The following is an 18,696-nucleotide window of genomic DNA, read 5'->3' on the forward strand; positions in this document are numbered from 1 at the left end:
CTATTGCTGACTGACTAAATAATTTTTTGCCCCACTGTATAGTGCTTAAAATACACAGGAAAGGAGTGCCTTTTAGAGATCTTCAACTTCCTTAACTGTTTACAATAACAGTAATTTTGATCAGGGGTGCCCAAACGTTTATATGCCAGTGTATATGCAATCAAGTATCTTCTAGCAAGGATACAGTTAATTACACAAATTAAATAGTAAAACTAGTATGTTATCTTCCAGCAGAACAATAATTAATGGCAGTGATGCATGCGTTTTGGGACTTGTAGCAAGGAAATGGTTAACTGCATTGTAGCAATGAAGTATAGACCATCTTCAGACATGCTTGAGGAGATGCATTATCTTGATTGCAGAGGCCAATTGTGAGCAACATCAAGAACAGTTGTCAGCAGATGGTAACTTGATTACTGAGTGGTAGATGTGGACAACACCTAGTAAGTTGGACTGAGACTGGAAATAATGCTGGTGGTACCATGGAAGTCAGACGCAAGAGAGAATATTGGCACCTGGCTGTATCTGAGCTATGTGAATTAGAGGTCTGAGTGAGCAGCACAAACTGAAGGCGATGGTGTTTTGCAGCAGGATGACACATGGATGAGTTAGGGTATGTGCACACGCTGCGGATTCTGCTGCGGATCCACAAGCAATGTACAGTACCATGTTAGCCAATGGGATTTCAAATCCGCAGTGCTCACGGTGCGGATTTTTCCGCGCGGATTTGATGCGGTTTTAAGGCTATGTGCACACGCTGCGGATTCACCTGCGGATTTTTACGTGCGGATCCGCAGGTAAAACCACAGGTAAAGTGACCTGCGGTTTTCCTGCGGATTGACCAGCGGTTTTCCCCTGCGGTTTGACACCTGGACAATGGAATAGGTGTCAAACCGCAGCGGAATCCGCAGAAAGAATTGACATGCTGCGGATTTCAAACTGCAGCTTTTCCACAGGGAAAAATCCGCAGCATGTCCACTGCGGATTTGAAGTACCATTGACTAACATGGTACTGTACTTTGTCTGCGGAACTGCTGTGGATCCGCAGAGGCCAATCCGCAGCGGATCCGCAGCATGTGCACATACCCTAAATCCGCAGCATGTCAATTCTTTCTGCAGATTCCGCAGCGGTTTGACACCTGTTCCTTTGTCCAGGTGTCAAACCGCAGGAGAAAACCGCTGGCAAATCCGCAGGAAAGCCACAGGTCACTTTACCTGCGGTTTTACCTGCAAATCCGCGCAGAAAAATCCGCAGGTGAATCCGCACTGTGTGCACTCACCATTAATCACAGGAATGAAATAGTAAAAGTAGTCTGGTATGTTCCAGTAGAACAATGGTTAATGGCAGTGATATATGCAAACTGGGACTTATAGCAAGGGAATGGTTTACCACAGGGTAGCAATGAAGTATAGGTCATCTGGAGAATTGCTTGAAGAGATGCATTACCTTGATTGCAGAGAACTGGAGGCGATGGTGCTTTGGCGCAGGATGACACATGGATCAGTGAGGACCAGGACAGCAGGGTATGCAGGACAGCAGATAAACAAGCAAAACAGGTATCACCAGATGAAGTTAAACCAGATGTGCAAATACACATAGGAACAAAAACTGTACAGGAATCTGGTATCTTCCTGCAACAATGTAAATAATCATAGAAACACAGAGATATATAATAGAATAGTAGTATGTTAAAATTCGAAGGGACCTTCAGGGTAATCGTGTCCAACCCCCGGCTCAATGAAGGATTCACTAAACCATCTCACATAGATATCTGTCCAGCCTCTGTTTGAAGACTTCCATTGAAAGATAACTCACCACTTGTGGCAGCCTGTTCCACTCATCGATCACTCTGTCGAAAAATTTTCTTTAATCTAATTTGTATCTTCTCCCTTTCAGTTTCATGGTATTTCTTCTTGTGTTTCCATGTGCAAATGAGAAGAAGGATGTTCCCTCTACACTGTGACATCCCTTCAGATATTTGTAGAAAGCTATTAAGTCTCCTTTTAGCCTTATTTTTTCCAAGCTAAACATTCTCAGATCCTTTAACTGTTCCTTACAGGACATACTTTGCCATTCACTCAACATCCTTGTAGCTCTTCTCTGAACTTGCTCCAGTTTCTCAACTTTTTTTTAAATATGGTGCCCAAAATTGCACACAGTATTCCAGAAGAGGTATGACCAAGGAGGAGTAGAGACGGGTTATTACCTCATGTGATCTAGACTCTTTGATTCTCTTAATACATCCCAGAAATGTGCCTTTTTTGTGGCTGCATCACATTGGTGACTCATGTGCAGTCTGTTATCTATTAGTATACACAAGTTTTTGCACATGTGCTGTTCCTTAGTTCTATTCCTCCCATTCTGTACATGTCATTTTTTCATTGCCCAGATGTAGAATCTTGCATTTCTCCCTCTTAAATACCATCCTTTTAGTCACTGCTCATTGTTCAAGCTTATCTAGATCCTTCTGAATCCTTTCTCTGTCTTCTCTAGTGTTAGCTATCCCTCCTAGCTTTGCATCGTTTGCAAATTTGATCAGTTTACCTTCAGTTGCCCTATATAGATCATTTACAAAAAATGTTGAACTGGGACGAAGACAGTGCCTTGTGGTACCCCATTTGAAACACGCTTCCAATTGGATGTGCAACCATTTACAACTCTTTGAGTATGAGTATCACTGAGCCACTTATGAATTCACCTAACCATAGCCTTTTCAATCCCATACTTGGTTATTTTTTCAATAAGAATAGAATGAGATACTTTATCAAATGCTTTGCCACATTTACCTGATCCACGCAGTCAGTGATTCCATCATGGTAGGTAATTAGATTAGTCTGGCATGACCTGTTTGCTACAAACTCATGCTGGCTCTGATTAATTACTGTATTCTTATCCAAGGACTTACATACATGCTGTTTAATAATTTGTTCAAAGATCTTTCCTGTTATAGAAGTAAGGTTCACTGACCTGTAATTTCCTGGATCCATCTTCTTTCCTTTTTTGAAGATAGGGACAACATTTGTCCTTCTCCAATCTTCTGGGACTTCTCCTGTTCTCCAGGATTTTTCAAAGATTCTGGCTAGTGGTTCTGCAATTTCCTCTGCTATATCTTTCATTACCCTAGGATGTAATTCATCTTGGCCAGAAGTTTTAAATTAATTTAAATTAGCTGAGAGTTCCCTCACCATCTCTCTGTTTACGGATAGTGTGGAATCTTTTATTCCTTCAATGGCACAGTGAAGATAAGTTAATGTTGCATTAGCTTTCTTAGAGAACACAGATGCAAAATAGTAATATAAAAGTTTAGCCTTCGCAACATCATTTTTTACCACTTCACCCTTTTCATCCTGTAAAACACCTATAGCATCTTTGACTTTTCTTTTGCTTTTGACATACCCCATAAACATATTGTAGTGAGAATTTAATTTAGCAAAATCTCCCATCCTTCTTGAACATTTCTGTCCTTTCGAACCTGCAGCCATTGGACATTACATACCCTCTTTCTAAGTCCATTAAAATTTGCCTAACTGCCTTTCTGAAGTCCAACCTTAAAGTCTGAGTCCTCATTGTCTTCCTCCTCTTGCAATCCAAAATGCGAGAATAGCATGATCGCTGCCTCCTAAATTCCCAGCCACCATTACTTCCTCAGCCATTTTCTCTTTGTTGGTAAGAAATAGATCCAAGATGGCTAGTCCCCTTGTTCTCTCTTCGGCCTCCTGAAAGATAACGTCAGCGAGAGAAGATAAGAATCTTCTGGACCCATTACTTTTGCTTAAGAGAGATTCCAAACAAATATCTGGATAATTAAAATATCCCATGATCACTATGTCATACTTTTTTTGAGAACAGAGACATCTAATGTAAAAAGAGTTCATCCATATCTTCAGTATGTCTAGGTGGCCTATAGTAAACATAGAAAATAGTGACCTTTCTGTTCTTCTCTCCTTCTATTCTTATCCAAACAGTTTCTGCAGAGCTATGCAATCAAGTATCTTCCAGCAAGGATACAGTTAATCACAGGAATGGTAGATGAGTAAATGAAGTCTGGTATCTTCCAGCAGAACAATGGTTAATGGTAGCCATGCAAAGAAACTGTCACGCGTAGCAAGGAAATGGTTAACAGCAGGGTATCAATGAAGTTTAGGACATCTGGAGACTCGTTTTAAGAGATGTGTTACCTTCATTGCAGAAACCAATTGTGAAGAGCACCAAAAAGAGTGGTGAGAAGTCGCCAGCTTAATAACACCAAGGTGTATATGCAATCAAGTCTCTTCCAGGAAGGATACAGTTAATCATAGAAATTAAAGATTAAATGTAATTTGATGTAGCTCAATGGTAGATGGCAGAGATGCATAGAAACGGGGACATGTAGCAAGAAAATGGATATCCACAGGTAGCAATGAAGTATAGGCCAGCTGTTGCTTGAAGAGATACATTACCTTGATTACAGACGCCAAGTGTGAACAGCAACAAGAACTCTCGTAAAAAGTCTTAACTTGATTGCTTAGTGTTAGATGTAGACAACACCTAGTATCTTCCCGCAAGGATACAGCTAATAATAGGAATGAATAAAAGTAGTCTAGTATCTTCCAGCAGAACAATGATTAATGGCAGCGATGAATGTAAACTGGAACTTGTAGAAAGGAAATGGTTAACCACAGGGTAGCAATGAAGTATAGGACATCTGGAGAATTTATTGAGGAATTGTGTTACCTTGATTGCATAGGCCAAGTGTGAACAACACCAAGAAAAGCTGAGACATGTCGGTAACTTCATTACTGAGTGTTAGATGTGGACAACACTTAGTACGTTGGACTGAGTTTGGAAATAACGCTGGTTGTAACATGGATTTCAGAGGCAATAGAAGAGATAATAGGCACCTGGCTGTATATAAGTGACTCAGAGGTCTGGTTGAGTAGCACGGAGGTGATGGAGCAGTATAGAAAGATGACACATGGATCAGCGAGGATGAGGAAAAAAGAGTAAGCAGAACAGCAGACAAACAAGCAAAGCAGGTAGCACCAAATGAAGCTAAACCAGATGTGCAACTTCACAAGGGAGTCTGATATGTGCAGAAATCTGTATCTTCCAGAAAGAATCACAGGATTGCTAGATGCCACAGGAATGATAGATGAATAAAAGTGGTCTGGTATCTTCCAGAAGAATAATGGTTAATGGCTGCCATACATGGAAACTTGGACTTGAAACAAAGAAATGGTTAACTGCAGGAATGCTCTATTTGTTGGAACAGTACCACAACTAGCGCCCTGAAAATAAATGCTACCATAGTGCCATTTGTCATAGTACAGGATAATTCTTTGCTGTACAATAAACTCCATGAAAGCTAAACCCAAAAACAATTGCGGAATTGTTTTTTTGTTTTTCACTATTTCACCCCAACTGGATTTATATTATTTGTACCTTTGTCAGTACATTATATGGTAAAATACCTTCTGCCCCTTGCCCCACAACAACAAGACCATTGTATAGCAATATCTGTGGAAAAATTAAAAAAAAGGTTATGTCTGTTGTAAGAAAGGGAGAAAATAAAATTAAAGAGATAAATGGTGTGGAGGGATGAGTGTGCTCAGATGGCGCCACTGAGGGCTGAGTGTGCTCTGACAGCTCCGGTGTGCATGGATGGTAGTGAGTGTGCTCGGACAGCGATGAGTGTGCTCGGACGGCTGTGAGTGTAGACGGTGGTGAGTGTGTTTGGATGGCGGTGTGGGGTGAGTGTGCTTGGATGGCGCCAGTGAGGGGTGAGTGTGCTTGGACGGCAGTGTGGGATGATTGTGTGTGCGGACAGCAGCGGTGAGGGGTGATTGTGCTCGGACGGCGATGAGGGATGAGTATGCTCGGACAACGGCGGTGAGGAGTGAGTGTGCTTGCACGGCCGTGTAGGGTGAGTGTTCTTGGACGGCTGTGGTGAGGAGTGAATGTGCTCGGACAGCAGTGAAGGGTGAGTGTGCTTAGATGGCGGTGTGGGGCGAGTTTTCTCAGATGGCGGCGTGAGGTGAGTGTGTAAGGACAGCGTCTAGTGTGTTCGGACGGCAGTGTGGGGTGAGTGTGCTCAGGTGGTAGCGGTGAGGAGTTTGTGTCCTCGGACAGCAGTGAGGAGTGGGTGTGCTCGGACAGCGGCGGTGAGATGTGTGCGTGGATGAAGGTGCTGACTGTGATTGAACGGCAGTGGTAGAGTGTGCTTCGATGGCGATGAGTGAGTGTGCTCGGACAGCGGCGGTGAGGGGTGAGTGTACTCAGACGGTGGTGTGCGGTGGCCGGTGAGTGTGCTCGGATGGAGGTATGGAACGAGTGTGTAGGGACAGCGGTGAGTGTACTCAGATGCCGTTGTGGAGTGAGTGTGCTCAGACAGCAGTGTGGGGTGAGTGTGTAGGGACAGCGGTGAGTGACCTCAGACGGCGTTGTGGAGTGAGTGTGCTCAGACGGCGATGTGGGGTGAGTGGGCTCGGACGGCAGTGTGGAGTGAGTGGGTAGGGACAGCGGTGAGTGTGCTCAGATGGCGGTGTAGAATGAGTGTGCTCAGACCGTGGTGTGGGGTGAGTATAGTCAGATGGTGGTGAGTATGCTCGGACAGCAGTGAGAGTGCTCAAATGGCGGGGTGGGGGTGTGTTCGGACAGGGGTGAGTGTGCTCAGAGGGCGGAGTGGGGTGAGTGTGCTTGGACAACAGTGTGGGGTGAGTGTACTCGGACGGTGGTGAGAGTGCTCGGCCAGGGGTGAGTATACTCAAACGGCGGTGTGCTCGGATGGTTGTGAGTGTACCCAGACGGTGTTGTGGGGTGTGTTCGGACAGGGGCAAGTGTGCTCGGACGGCGGAGTGGGGCGAGTGTGCTCGGACAGCGGTGAGGGGCGAGTGTGCTCGGACGGCGGAGTGGGGCGAGTGTGCTCGGACGGCGGTGAGGGGCGAGTGTACTCGGATGGCGGTGAGGGGTGAGTGTACTTGGACTGCGGTATGGGGCGAGTGTGCTTGGACGGGGGTGAGTCTTGGACAGTGGTGTGGTGACGGCTCGTTATATAGAAGTTATAGGGTCTGTATTAGTGACTACATGTAACATAGCAGCATCCATATCCCGGGCAGCTGCTCCTCCCTGGCCCGGGCCTCTGTATGAGTCCCTCCTCAGTGCTATGGTTACCATGGCGGTTATGAGTATAACCATGTTCCAGGGCTCCGCCCTTCAGCTCGTCCTGTGCTCTGTGTACGCTATGTTGCCCCCAGAAGTCACACTGTGTGCTATGCATTATGCAGGTTCCCGGGCTCCCTATCTCCTCCCCCGGCCCCGCTCAGTTGCTGTTGCTCTCCAGCCCGCGGTGATAATAAGATCCCAGGACACAAAATGGCGCACAGCTGTCGGTGGCGGTTCCCAGCTCGGCCTGGCACCGGCCGGAGACTGGGGGCAAAACACAGACTGGCGGCCGTGCTGAGGGAGGATGTCAGCGGCAGTGGATGCAGGACGGGGGCCACGTACGGAAGCTCCGGGGGCCCCGGGAGCTGTGGGGGGGTTGGACCGGGCTTTGATGCGGCGCTGCAAGTCTCCGTGGCCATCGGGAGTAACCTGAGACGGTTCCGGGACGTGTCCGGAGGCAGCAGCGGAGAGGTGAGGAGGGAGGCGGCTGACATGTCTGCTGCAGGCGCTGGTGTCATTGTGTGCGGTGCAGAGGGGTGTGTGACTGCGCAGGGGAGCTGCGTACACTGCCTGGCGGCATGGAAGCGGCGCAGCACTGGTGGCACCGACCACTCCTTGGGGGGTCACATGGGAGAGGCACGGGCACAGCTGGGTGAGGCAGGACTGTGCCACATCAGGGGGTCACAGGATGAGCTTGGCACTGACGAGGGGGCATACCAAGGGGACATCATGTATGTCAGGTGCCCTGAGGGTCCCACCTGGGATCAAGCTGCCTACTGCCATGTCCTGAGAGTCCCAACGGGCAGCACATGCCCATCGCCATGCCCTGAGGCTCTCACATGGGATCGGGTGCCCATTGCTGTGCCCTGAGGGTCCCACGAGGCAGCAGGTGCCCATTGCTGTGCCCTGAGGGTCTCACGAGGCAGCAGGTGCCCATTGCTGTGCCCGGAGGGTCTCACGAGGCAGCAGGTGCCCATTGCTGTGCCCTGAGGGTCCCACGTGGGATGAGATGTCCATTACTGTGCCCTGAGGGTCCCACCTGGGATCAGGTGCCCATTACTGTGTTCTGAAATTCCCATAAGGCAGCAGGTGGCCATTGTCGTGCCCTGAGGGTCCCACCGGGCAGCAAGTAGACATTGCTGTGTTTTGGGGTTCCATGGGCAGCAGGTGCCCATCGCTGTGCCCTGAGGGTCCTACCTGGGATCAGATGCCCATTCCCTGAGGGTCCCACCTGAGATCAGGTGCTCAATGATGCTGTGTCCTGAGTGTTCCACCTGAGATCGGCACCCAATGATGCCATGTCTTGAAGTTGCCACCTGGGATCAGGTGCCCAATGATGCCATGTTTTAAGGGTTCCACCTTCAATCAGGTGTCCAATAATGCCGTGCCCTGAGGGTCCCACCAAGCAGCAGGTGTCCATTGCCGAACCTTAAGGGTTCCACTAGGCAGCAGGTGCCCATTGCCGTACCCTGAGGGTTCCACTAGACAGCAGGTACCCATTGCCGTACCCTGATGGTTCCACTAGGCAGCAGGTGCCCATTGCCGTTCCCTGAGGGTTCCACTAGGCAGCAGGTGCCCATTGCCGTACCCTGAGGGTTCCACTAGGCAGCAGGTGCCCATTGCCGTACCCTGAGGGTTCCACTAGGCAGCAGGTGCCCATTGCCGTACCCTGAGGGTTCCACTAGGCAGCAGGTGCCCATTGCCGTACCCTGAGGGTTCCACTAGGCAGCAGGTGCCCATTGCCGTACCCTGAGGGTTCCACTAGGCAGCAGGTGCCCATTGCCGTACCCTGAGGGTTCCACTAGGCAGCAGGTGCCCATTTCCGTACCCTGAGGGTTCCACTAGGCAGCAGGTGCCCATTTCCGTACCCTGAGGGTTCAGCTAGGCAGCAGGTGCCCATTGCCGTACCCTGAGGGTTCAGCTAGGCAGCAGGTGCCCATTGCCGTACCCTGAGGGTTCAGCTAGGCAGCAGGTGCCCATTGCTGTACCCTGAGGGTTCAGCTAGGCAGCAGGTGCCCATTGCTGTACCCTGAGGGTTCAGCTAGGCAGCAGGTGCCCATTGCTGTACCCTGAGGGTTCAGCTAGGCAGCAGGTGCCCATTGCTGTACCCTGAGGGTTCAGCTAGGCAGCAGGTGCCCATTGCTGTACTCTGAGGGTTCAGCTAGGCAGCAGGTGCTCATTGCTGTACCCTGAGGGTTCAGCTAGGCAGCAGGTGCTCATTGCTGTACCCTGAGGGTTCCACTAGGCAACGGGCCCATTGCTGTACCTGGAGGGTTCCACTAGGCAACAGGTGCCCAATGCTGTACCCTGAGGGTTCCACTAGGCACCAGGTGCCCATTGCTGTACCCTGAGGGTTCCACTAGGCAGCAGGTGCCCATTGCTGTACCCTGAGGGTTCCACTAGGCAGCAGGTGCCCATTGCTGTACCCTGAAGGCTCCACTAGGCAGCAGGTACCCATTGCTGTACCCTGAGGGTTCCACTAGGCAGCATGTGCCCATTGCTGTATCCTGAGGGTTTCACTAAGCAGAAGGTGCCCATTGCCGTACCCTGAGGGTTCTACTAAGTAGCAAGTACACATTGCTGTACCCTGAGGGTTCCACTAGGCAACATTTTCCCATTGCCGTACCCTGAGGGTTGCACTAGGTAGCAGGTGCCCATTGCTCTCTCCTTTGTGTCACGACCGATCAGCAGGTGCCCATTGCCATGCCCGAAGGGTCCCACCAGGCAGCAGGTGCCCATTATCATGTCGTGAGGGTCTCACCGATCAGCAGGTGCCCATTGCTGTCTCTTTAGGGTCCCACCGGACAAGCTAAGGCAGCACAGAGCGCTTGATGTGATGGATTGACTGTTATGTAATGAAGAGTCAAATTCACCATGTGAGGAGGGTGTACCACATGCCCAGTGGCACAAGAGGCAGTTAGTACCTGCAGTGGCACTCATATAGTATTACCAATGTGCTTGACATTACTGCTGGCACTGTCTCTAATTGTTGATGCCAGGGGGGGCGTGTGGTAGGAAAGTCCTCTCCACCCTGCACTTAGGGTTACTTGGCATGCAGATTGGCACAGCAGTGTTGGAAGAAGCATCTTATGGTGGGCTTGTAGGATGAACTACTGACATGAGATCATGCCATGTATAGTGCCCAGAGCCATGCATTAGGGGGCACTCATGGCATGCAGATTAGTGCAGCTGTAATGGAAGAGGCAGAATAGGGTGGTCATATAGAATGATAGGAAACCTCCTTTGCACCATGAAGGAGGGTCACACCTGGCACGCAGACTGGCATTATGTAATTGGAATGTAAATGGAATATGTGCCAGGTGGTAATGGAGGCATTTGATACCTGCAGTGTGTACGGCTCTGGCACTTGCCAGAAGGTGGCATGCATACATGACCTAAACATGGGTGCCAATGAGTGTTCTGCACGCTGCCCGCCTCTTCTCATGTGCTGCAGCAGCGCGCTGTGTAGGATATGGCAGCGCTGCTCTCCGGCCTGGAGGGGGGTGTGTCAGCCTCACACTGTATATACACGCGCCATACCGCCATATATCTGATCTGTAAACCTCCAGACCTACTGCTGCTTCCCCTTCTGCGCTGCTCCATTGTGTGGCTCCCTGGTGTGGGGTGAATGCGTCGGTGGTCTTATTGGGAGGTGGGGGTGTAGATGTCTATGTGCCCAGGTTGCCTTTATGGAGGATATTGGTGAAAGGATCTTGTCTTGGACGCAGGTTTTGCATTTCATGTGTGTCGCACTTTGAGGAAGTGTGCGGAGGGGGCGCCTGTCACCGTGTGTGAGTGTGAGCGTATGCGTCTTTGTTGATCTCCAGTTACAGGGGGGGGGTGTGTCTGGAAAGCGTCTGTTTATGTTATGCTCTGGGGTAGGGGTCTCTGTTATTTTTTGGGTACCAGTGCATTATATAGGTGTGTATGTGCCTGCATGTTAGATATGTTGCTGATTTGGGGTCTGGGTACTGTAATCCCTTTCATGTGAGAAGTTACATGTGGTAAACATAGCAGGAGTGGTGTGTGTGGGCCGGGCATCCCTTATTGTGCTTGGGACATAATGAGGGGGGCTTTGTTTTGGCGGCAGAAGAGCAGCTGCTGTCTGAGTCTTTCACATGAGGGGATGTGGGGGGGTCTTCATGTGGATATTGGCCGATAGGGTTTTATCAGTCTCCGATACTTATCCTCTACATTGTAATCTGGCCGCCGCCGTCCCCAATTATTATCCCTACATCTACTATTCATGTACTGAAGATTGTTATTTTCAATACAGTAACTTTTCCCTGAATGTGTTGCTTTAACGTCATCTCAGACCGTGTGCAGAGGACGACACTTTATTCATGCAAGAAAGTATTAACCTGAAATATGGGACCATACTCTGCTCACATAGTTTCATATAGGGTTAGGCTGTGTGCACACGCTGCGGATTATGTGCGAATTCATCCGCGCGGATTTTGTAAAATCCGCAGGTGAAACCGCAGGTCAAAAGACCTGCGGTTTTACCTGCGGATTGCTCTGCGGTTTTGCCCTGCGGTTTTTCATCTCCTCAATGGAGGAGATGGCAAACCGCAGGGGAATCCGCAGAAAGAATTGACATGTCAATTCTTTCTGCGGATTGAAAACCGCAGATAATCCGCGCGGAAAAATCCGCACCGTCTGCACTGCGTTTTTTGATTCCCATAGGGAATCATGGTACTGTACACCGCAGCCAAAACCGCTGCGGAACCGCAGCAAAATCCGCAGCGTGTGCACACAGCCTTAGCTTTCACTCTCTGTGCTGCCTCTTTTGCTCTCTGTCCCTGTGCTGCTTCTTTGGCTTTCTGTTTGCTGCCCCCCTCTCCCCTTCTGTGTGCTGCCCCTCTCTCCCTATGTGTTGCCCCTCTCGCTCTAGCTTTCTGCTATCTCTCTGTGTGCTGCCCCTCTCGCTCTCTCTGTGTGCTGCCCCTCTCGCTCTCTCTGTGTGCTGCCCCTCTCGCTCTCTCTGTGTGCTGCCCCTCTCGCTCTCTCTGTGTGCTGCCCCTCTCGCTCTCTCTGTGTGCTGCCCCTCTCGCTCTCTCTGTGTGCTGCCCCTCTCGCTCTCTCTGTGTGCTGCCCCTCTCGCTCTCTCTGTGTGCTGCCCCTCTCGCTCTCTCTGTGTGCTGCCCCTCTCGCTCTCTCTGTGTGCTGCCCCTCTCGCTCTCTCTGTGTGCTGCCCCTCTCGCTCTCTCTGTGTGCTGCCCCTCTCGCTCTCTCTGTGTGCTGCCCCTCTCGCTCTCTCTGTGTGCTGCCCCTCTCGCTCTCTCTGTGTGCTGCCCCTCTCGCTCTCTCTGTGTGCTGCCCCTCTCGCTCTCTCTGTGTGCTGCCCCTCTCGCTCTCTCTGTGTGCTGCCCCTCTCGCTCTCTCTGTGTGCTGCCCCTCTCGCTCTCTCTGTGTGCTGCCCCTCTCGCTCTCTCTGTGTGCTGCCCCTCTCGCTCTCTCTGTGTGCTGCCCCTCTCGCTCTCTCTGTGTGCTGCCCCTCTCGCTCTCTCTGTGTGCTGCCCCTCTCGCTCTCTCTGTGTGCTGCCCCTCTCGCTCTCTCTGTGTGCTGCCCCTCTCGCTCTCTCTGTGTGCTGCCCCTCTCGCTCTCTCTGTGTGCTGCCCCTCTCGCTCTCTCTGTGTGCTGCCCCTCTCGCTCTCTCTGTGTGCTGCCCCTCTCGCTCTCTCTGTGTGCTGCCCCTCTCGCTCTCTCTGTGTGCTGCCCCTCTCGCTCTCTCTGTGTGCTGCCCCTCTCGCTCTCTCTGTGTGCTGCCCCTCTCGCTCTCTCTGTGTGCTGCCCCTCTCGCTCTCTCTGTGTGCTGCCCCTCTCGCTCTCTCTGTGTGCTGCCCCTCTCGCTCTCTCTGTGTGCTGCCCCTCTCGCTCTCTCTGTGTGCTGCCCCTCTCGCTCTCTCTGTGTGCTGCCCCTCTCGCTCTCTCTGTGTGCTGCCCCTCTCGCTCTCTCTGTGTGCTGCCCCTCTCGCTCTCTCTGTGTGCTGCCCCTCTCGCTCTCTCTGTGTGCTGCCCCTCTCGCTCTCTCTGTGTGCTGCCCCTCTCGCTCTCTGTGTGCTGCCCCTCTCGCTCTCTGTGTGCTGCCCCTCTCGCTCTGTGTGCTGCCCCTCTCGCTCTGTGTGCTGCCCCTCTCGCTCTGTGTGCTGCCCCTCTCGCTCTGTGTGCTGCCCCTCTCGCTCTGTGTGCTGCCCCTCTCGCTCTGTGTGCTGCCCCTCTCGCTCTGTGTGCTGCCCCTCTCGCTCTGTGTGCTGCCCCTCTCGCTCTGTGTGCTGCCCCTCTCGCTCTCTCTGTGTGCTGCCCCTCTCGCTCTCTCTGTGTGCTGCCCCTCTCGCTCTCTCTGTGTGCTGCCCCTCTCGCTCTCTCTGTGTGCTGCCCCTCTCGCTCTCTCTGTGTGCTGCCCCTCTCGCTCTCTCTGTGTGCTGCCCCTCTCGCTCTCTGTGTGCTGCCCCTCTCGCTCTCTGTGTGCTGCCCCTCTCTCGCTCTCTGTGTGCCGCCCCTCTCTTGCTCTCTGTGTGCCGCCCCTCTCTTGCTCTGCGTGCCGCCCCTCTCTTGCTCTGCGTGCCGCCCCTCTCTTGCTCTCTGTGTGCCGCCCCTCTCTTGCTCTCTGTGTGCCGCCCCTCTCTTGCTCTCTGTGTGCCGCCCCTCTCTTGCTCTCTGTGTGCCGCCCCTCTCTTGCTCTCTGTGTGCCGCCCCTCTCTTGCTCTGCGTGCCGCCCCTCTCTTGCTCTCTGCGTGCCGCCCCTCTCTTGCTCTCTGCGTGCCGCCCCTCTCGTTCTCTGCGTGCCGCCCCTCTCGTTCTCTGCGTGCCGCCCCTCTCGTTCTCTGTGTGCCACCCAGGGCTGTGGAGTCGGTAAGCCAAACCTGCGACTCCGACTCCGACTCCTCAATTTCCCTTACACCGACTCCGACTCCAACTCCGACTCCACGACTCCGACTCCCACACATATTGCTTATATTTAAGTGAAAAATTTATTGTAGTACAATGTGAACCTCAGACATTTAATCATTTTTATGATCCAATAATCAAGATATTTAGATAGAACAGAATATATATTGGTGTACTACCCGGTTTTCATTCTTTTTGGTACAGATACGATATGGATAGACAGATATGGATAAATGGATAGATAGAGCAGATTTCTAATCTGCTTTTGCTATTGAAAACATTATCTATGAGCTCAAAAACCTTTGAGGTGATGCAGTTTTTTAAAAAGATCAGCTTTTGCAGCTGAAAAACGTATCCTCAAAAAACACGAAAAACGCTGTGTGTGAATGTAGCCTTAGATCAGGAATATAACAGCCATTTATAGGACATTTCATAACTTTCCCAAACTCCTATGAAAAAATATTCAGCACATCCTGCATTGAATTACTGTACCCAATTTATTATATATTTTAGGAGTCGGAGTCGGTCCATTTTATACCGACTCCGACTCCACCAAAATGAGCACCGACTCCACGACTCCGACTCCGACTCCACAGCCCTGGTGCCGCCCCTCTCGCTCCCTCTCTGTGCCGCCCCTCTCGCTCCCTCTCTGTGCCGCCCCTCTCGCTCCCTCTCTGTGCCGCCCCTCTCGCTCCCTCTCTGTGCCGCCCCTCTCGCTCCCTCTCTGTGCCGCCCCTCTCGCTCCCTCTCTGTGCCGCCCCCCTCGCTCCCTCTGTGTGCCGCCCCTCTCGCTCCCTCTGTGTGCTGCCCCTCTCGCTCTCTGTGTGCTGCCCCTCTCGCTCTCTGTGTGCTGCCCCTCTCGCTCTCTGTGTGCAGCCCCTCTTGTGCTTTCTCTCACTGCATTGCCCCTCTTTTTCTCTGTGTGTGTGTGCTGACCCCCTCTCGCTCTCTGTATGCTGTCCCTCTCGCTCTCTCTGTATGCTGTCCCTCTTGCTCTCTCTCTGTGTTGTCCCTCTTGCTCTCTCTCTGTGTTGTCCCTCTTGCTCTCTCTCTGTGTTGTCCCTCTTGCTCTCTCTCTGTGTTGTCCCTCTTGCTCTCTCTCTGTGTTGTCCCTCTTGCTCTCTCTCTGTGTTGCCCCTCTTGCTCTCTCTCTGTGTGCTGCCCCTCTCTCTCTGTGTGCTGCCCCTCTTGCTTTCTCTGTGTGCTGCCCCTCTTGCTTTCTCTGTGTGCTGCCCCTCTTGCTTTCTCTGTGTGCTGCCCCTCTTGCGCTCTCTCTCTGTGTGTTGCCTCTGTGCTGCCTTTCTATTTTTCTGTGTGTGCTACCTCTATCACTTTCTGTGTGGGCTGCCTCTCTCGTGTGTGTTGTCTTTCTCTCTGCTTCCTCTCTCTGTCTGTACTGCCGCTCTCGTCCTCTCTGTGCTGTGCTCTCTGTGTGCTATCCCTCTTGCTCTCTCTCTGTGTTGCCCCTCTCTGTTGCCTCTCTCTCTCTGTGCTGCCTTTCTATTTTTCTGTGTGTGCTGCTCCTCTCGTTCTCTGTGTGCTGCTCCTCTCGTTCTCTGTGTGCTGCTCCTCTCGTTCTCTGTGTGCTGCTCCTCTCGTTCTCTGTGTGCTGCTCCTCTCGTTCTCTGTGTGCTGCTCCTCTCGTTCTCTGTGTGCTGCTCCTCTCGCTCTCTGTGTGCTGCTCCTCTCGCTCTCTGTGTGCTGCTCCTCTCGCTCTCTGTGTGCTGCTCCTCTCGCTCTCTGTGTGCTGCTCCTCTCGCTCTCTGTGTGCTGCTCCTCTCGCTCTCTGTGTGCTGCTCCTCTCGCTCTCTGTGTGCTGCTCCTCTCGCTCTCTGTTTGCTGCTCCTCTCGCTCTGTCTGTGTGCTGTCCCTCTCGCTCTCTCTGCAGCCACTCTCTCTCTGTGTTGCCCCCCTTTTGCTCTCTGTGTGCTTCCCCTCTTGCTCTCGCTCTTTGTGCTGTTCCTTTCGCTCTGTGTGCTGCCCCTCTTGCTCTCTGTGTGCTGCTCCTCTTGTACTCTCTCTTTTTTTTTTTTTTTTTTTTTTTTTATCAATTAGTGTTTATTAAAGATTTTCAAAACAATACAGTGCCATCAAACAGTAATAACAGTAACAGTAACAGAGGTTAACCAAAAATGACCAGAAATAAGTAAGGAAAAGAAAAAGAAGTAGGGGAGAGAAGCGGGAGGAGGGGGTAGGAACGGTAAGGGGAATAGGGGGAAGAGGAAAGGAGTATAGGCATTCACAAGGCACTGTCTAGCAGTTCAGTTATAGACAAGGGTTCCTGGCAAACTATGGCAAAATGAGAATATTATGTCAATGATGCTTACTTATTCCCACTCAAGTACTCTTGTACTCTCTCTGTGCGCTGCCCCTCTCTCTCTCTGTGTTGCCCCCTCTCGCTCTCTCTCTCTTTCTCTGTGTGCTCCCTCTATCACTTTCTGTTCTGTATGGGCTTCCCCTCTCGCTCTGTATGTGCTGCCTCTCGCTCTGTATATGCTGCTTCTCTCGCTCTCTGTGTGTGCTGCCTCTCTTGCTCTGTGTGCGCTGCTTCTCTTTTTCTCTGTTGCCTCTCTCTGTGTGCTGCGCCTTTTTGTGTGCTGACTCTCTGTGTGTGTGTGTGCTGCCCCTCTCGCTCTCTCCCTATCTCTCTCTGTGTTGCCCCTCTCATTCTCTTTAAATGTGTGCTGCCCCTCTCGCTCTCTCTCTGTGTGCTGCCCCTCTCGCTCTCTCTCTGTGTGCTGACCCTCTTGCGCTCTTTATTGCACCTCTTGCTCTCTGTGTGCTACCCCTCTCTGTGCTGCCCCTCTTTCTCTCTGTGTGCTGCCTCTCTCACTCGCTCTGTGTGCTGTCCTTTTCTCTCTGTGTTGCCCCTCTTGCTCTCGCTCTTTGTGCTGTCCCTCTCGCTCTCTGTGTGGGGCTCCTCTTGCGCTCTCTCTCTGCGCTGCCCCTCTCTCTCTCTCTGTGTTGCCCCCTCTCTCTCTCTCTCTCTCTCTCTCTGTGCTCCCTCTATCACTTTCTGTTCTGTGTGGGCTTCCTCTCTCGATCTGTGTGCTGCCTCTCGCTCTGTATATGCTGCTTCTCTCGCTCTCTGTGAGTGCTGTCTCTATCGTTCTCTGTGTGTGCTGCCTCTTTGTGTGTGCTGCTTCTCTTGCTCTGTGTGCGCTGCTTCTCTTTTTCTCTGTTACCTCTCTCTGGGTGCTGCGCCTTTCTGTGTGCTGGCTCTCTCTGTGTGTGCTGCCCCTCTCGCTCCCTCTCTCTCTCTCTGTGTTGCCCCTCTCATTCTCTTTAAATGTGTGCTACCCCTCTCGTTCTCTCTGTGTGCTGACCCTCTCGCTCTTTGTGTGCTGCCTCTCTCTGTGTGCTGACCCTCTCTCTGTGTGCTGACCCTCTTGCTCTCTCTGTGTGCTGACCCTCTCGCTCTCTCTGTGTGCTGACCCTCTCGCTCTCTCTGTGTGCTGACCCTCTCGCTCTCTCTGTGTGCTGACCCTCTCGCTCTCTCTGTGTGCTGACTCTCTCGCTCTTTCTGTGTGCTGACCCTCTCTCTCGCTCTCTGTGCTGTCCCTCTTGCGCTCTCTTTGTTGCACCTCTTGCTCTCTCTGTGTGCTGCCCCTCTCTGTGCTGCCTCTCTCACTTGCTCTGTGTGCTGTCCTTCTCTCTCTGTGTTGCCCCTCTTGCTCTCGATCTTTGTGCTGCCCCTCTCGCTCTGTGTGCTGCCCCTCTTGCTCTCTCTGTGCGCTGCCCCTCTCTCTCTCTGTGTTGCCCCCTCTCGCTCTCTCTCTCTGTGTGCTCCCTCTTACATTCTGTTTTGTATGGGCTTCCTGTCTCGCTCTGTGTGTGCTGCCTCTCGCTCTGTATATGCTGTCTCTCTGGCTCTCTGTGAGTGCTGTCTCTCTGGCTCTCTGTGAGTGCTGTCTCTCTGGCTCTCTGTGAGTGCTGTCTCTCTGGCTCTCTGTGAGTGCTGTCTCTCTGGCTCTCTGTGAGTGCTGTCTCTCTCGCTCTCTGTGTGTGCTGCCTCTCTTGCTCTGTGTGCGCTGCTTCTCTTTTTCTCTGTTGCCTCTCTCTGTGTGCTGCGCTTTTCTGTGTGCTGGCTCTGTTTGTGTGCTGCCCCTCTCGCTCTCTCCCTCTTTCTCTCTCTGTGTTGCCCCTCTCATTCTCTTTAAATGTGTGCTACCCCTCTCGCTCTCTCTGATTGCTGCCCCTCTCGTTCTCTCTGTGTGCTGACCCTCTCGCTCTGTGTGCTGACTCTCTCGCTCTCTTTCTGTGTGCTGACCCTTTCTCTCGCTCTCTGTGCTGTCCCTCTTGTGCTCTCTCTTGGTTGCACCTCTTGCTCTCTCTCTGTGTGCTGCCCCTCTTACTCTCTCTCTGTGTGCTACCTCTCTCACTCGCTATGTGTGCTGTCCTTCTCTCTCTGTGTTGCCCCTCTTGCTCTCGCTCTTTGTGCTGCCCCTCTCGCTCTGTGTGTTGCCCCTCTTGCTCTCTCTGTGCACTGCCCCTCTCGCTCTCTCTCTTTGCTGCCTCTCTGTTTGTGTGCTGCCTCTCTCTGTGCTGTGTCTGTGTGCGTGCTACTTGTCTCTCTCTCTTTGCTGCCTCTCTATCTTTTTGTGTGTGCTGCCTCTATCTCTCTGTGTGTGCTGCCTATGTGTGCTGCTTCTTTGTGTGCTGC

General features: G+C 51.7%; 1 protein-coding gene across 2 annotated transcripts in view; it reads left to right on the forward strand.

Annotated features, from left to right (window-relative positions):
• Positions 1-7,269: 7,269 nt before the first annotated feature.
• The window catches only part of KMT2A (lysine methyltransferase 2A), a 165,863-nt gene continuing 154,436 nt past the window's right edge, over positions 7,270-18,696 (forward strand). For both annotated transcript variants that reach the window (XM_073585273.1, XM_073585272.1), the window contains exon 1: positions 7,270-7,612. In XM_073585273.1, coding sequence (XP_073441374.1) covers positions 7,352-7,612 — 261 coding nt within the window. In that variant the 5' untranslated portion in view covers positions 7,270-7,351. The remainder of the gene's footprint in view (positions 7,613-18,696) is intronic.

Source organism: Dendrobates tinctorius, unplaced genomic scaffold (assembly GCF_039654945.1).
Source record: "Dendrobates tinctorius isolate UK_male_01 unplaced genomic scaffold, ASM3965494v1 ptg000086l, whole genome shotgun sequence".
Taxonomy (NCBI): Eukaryota; Metazoa; Chordata; class Amphibia; order Anura; family Dendrobatidae; genus Dendrobates; species Dendrobates tinctorius.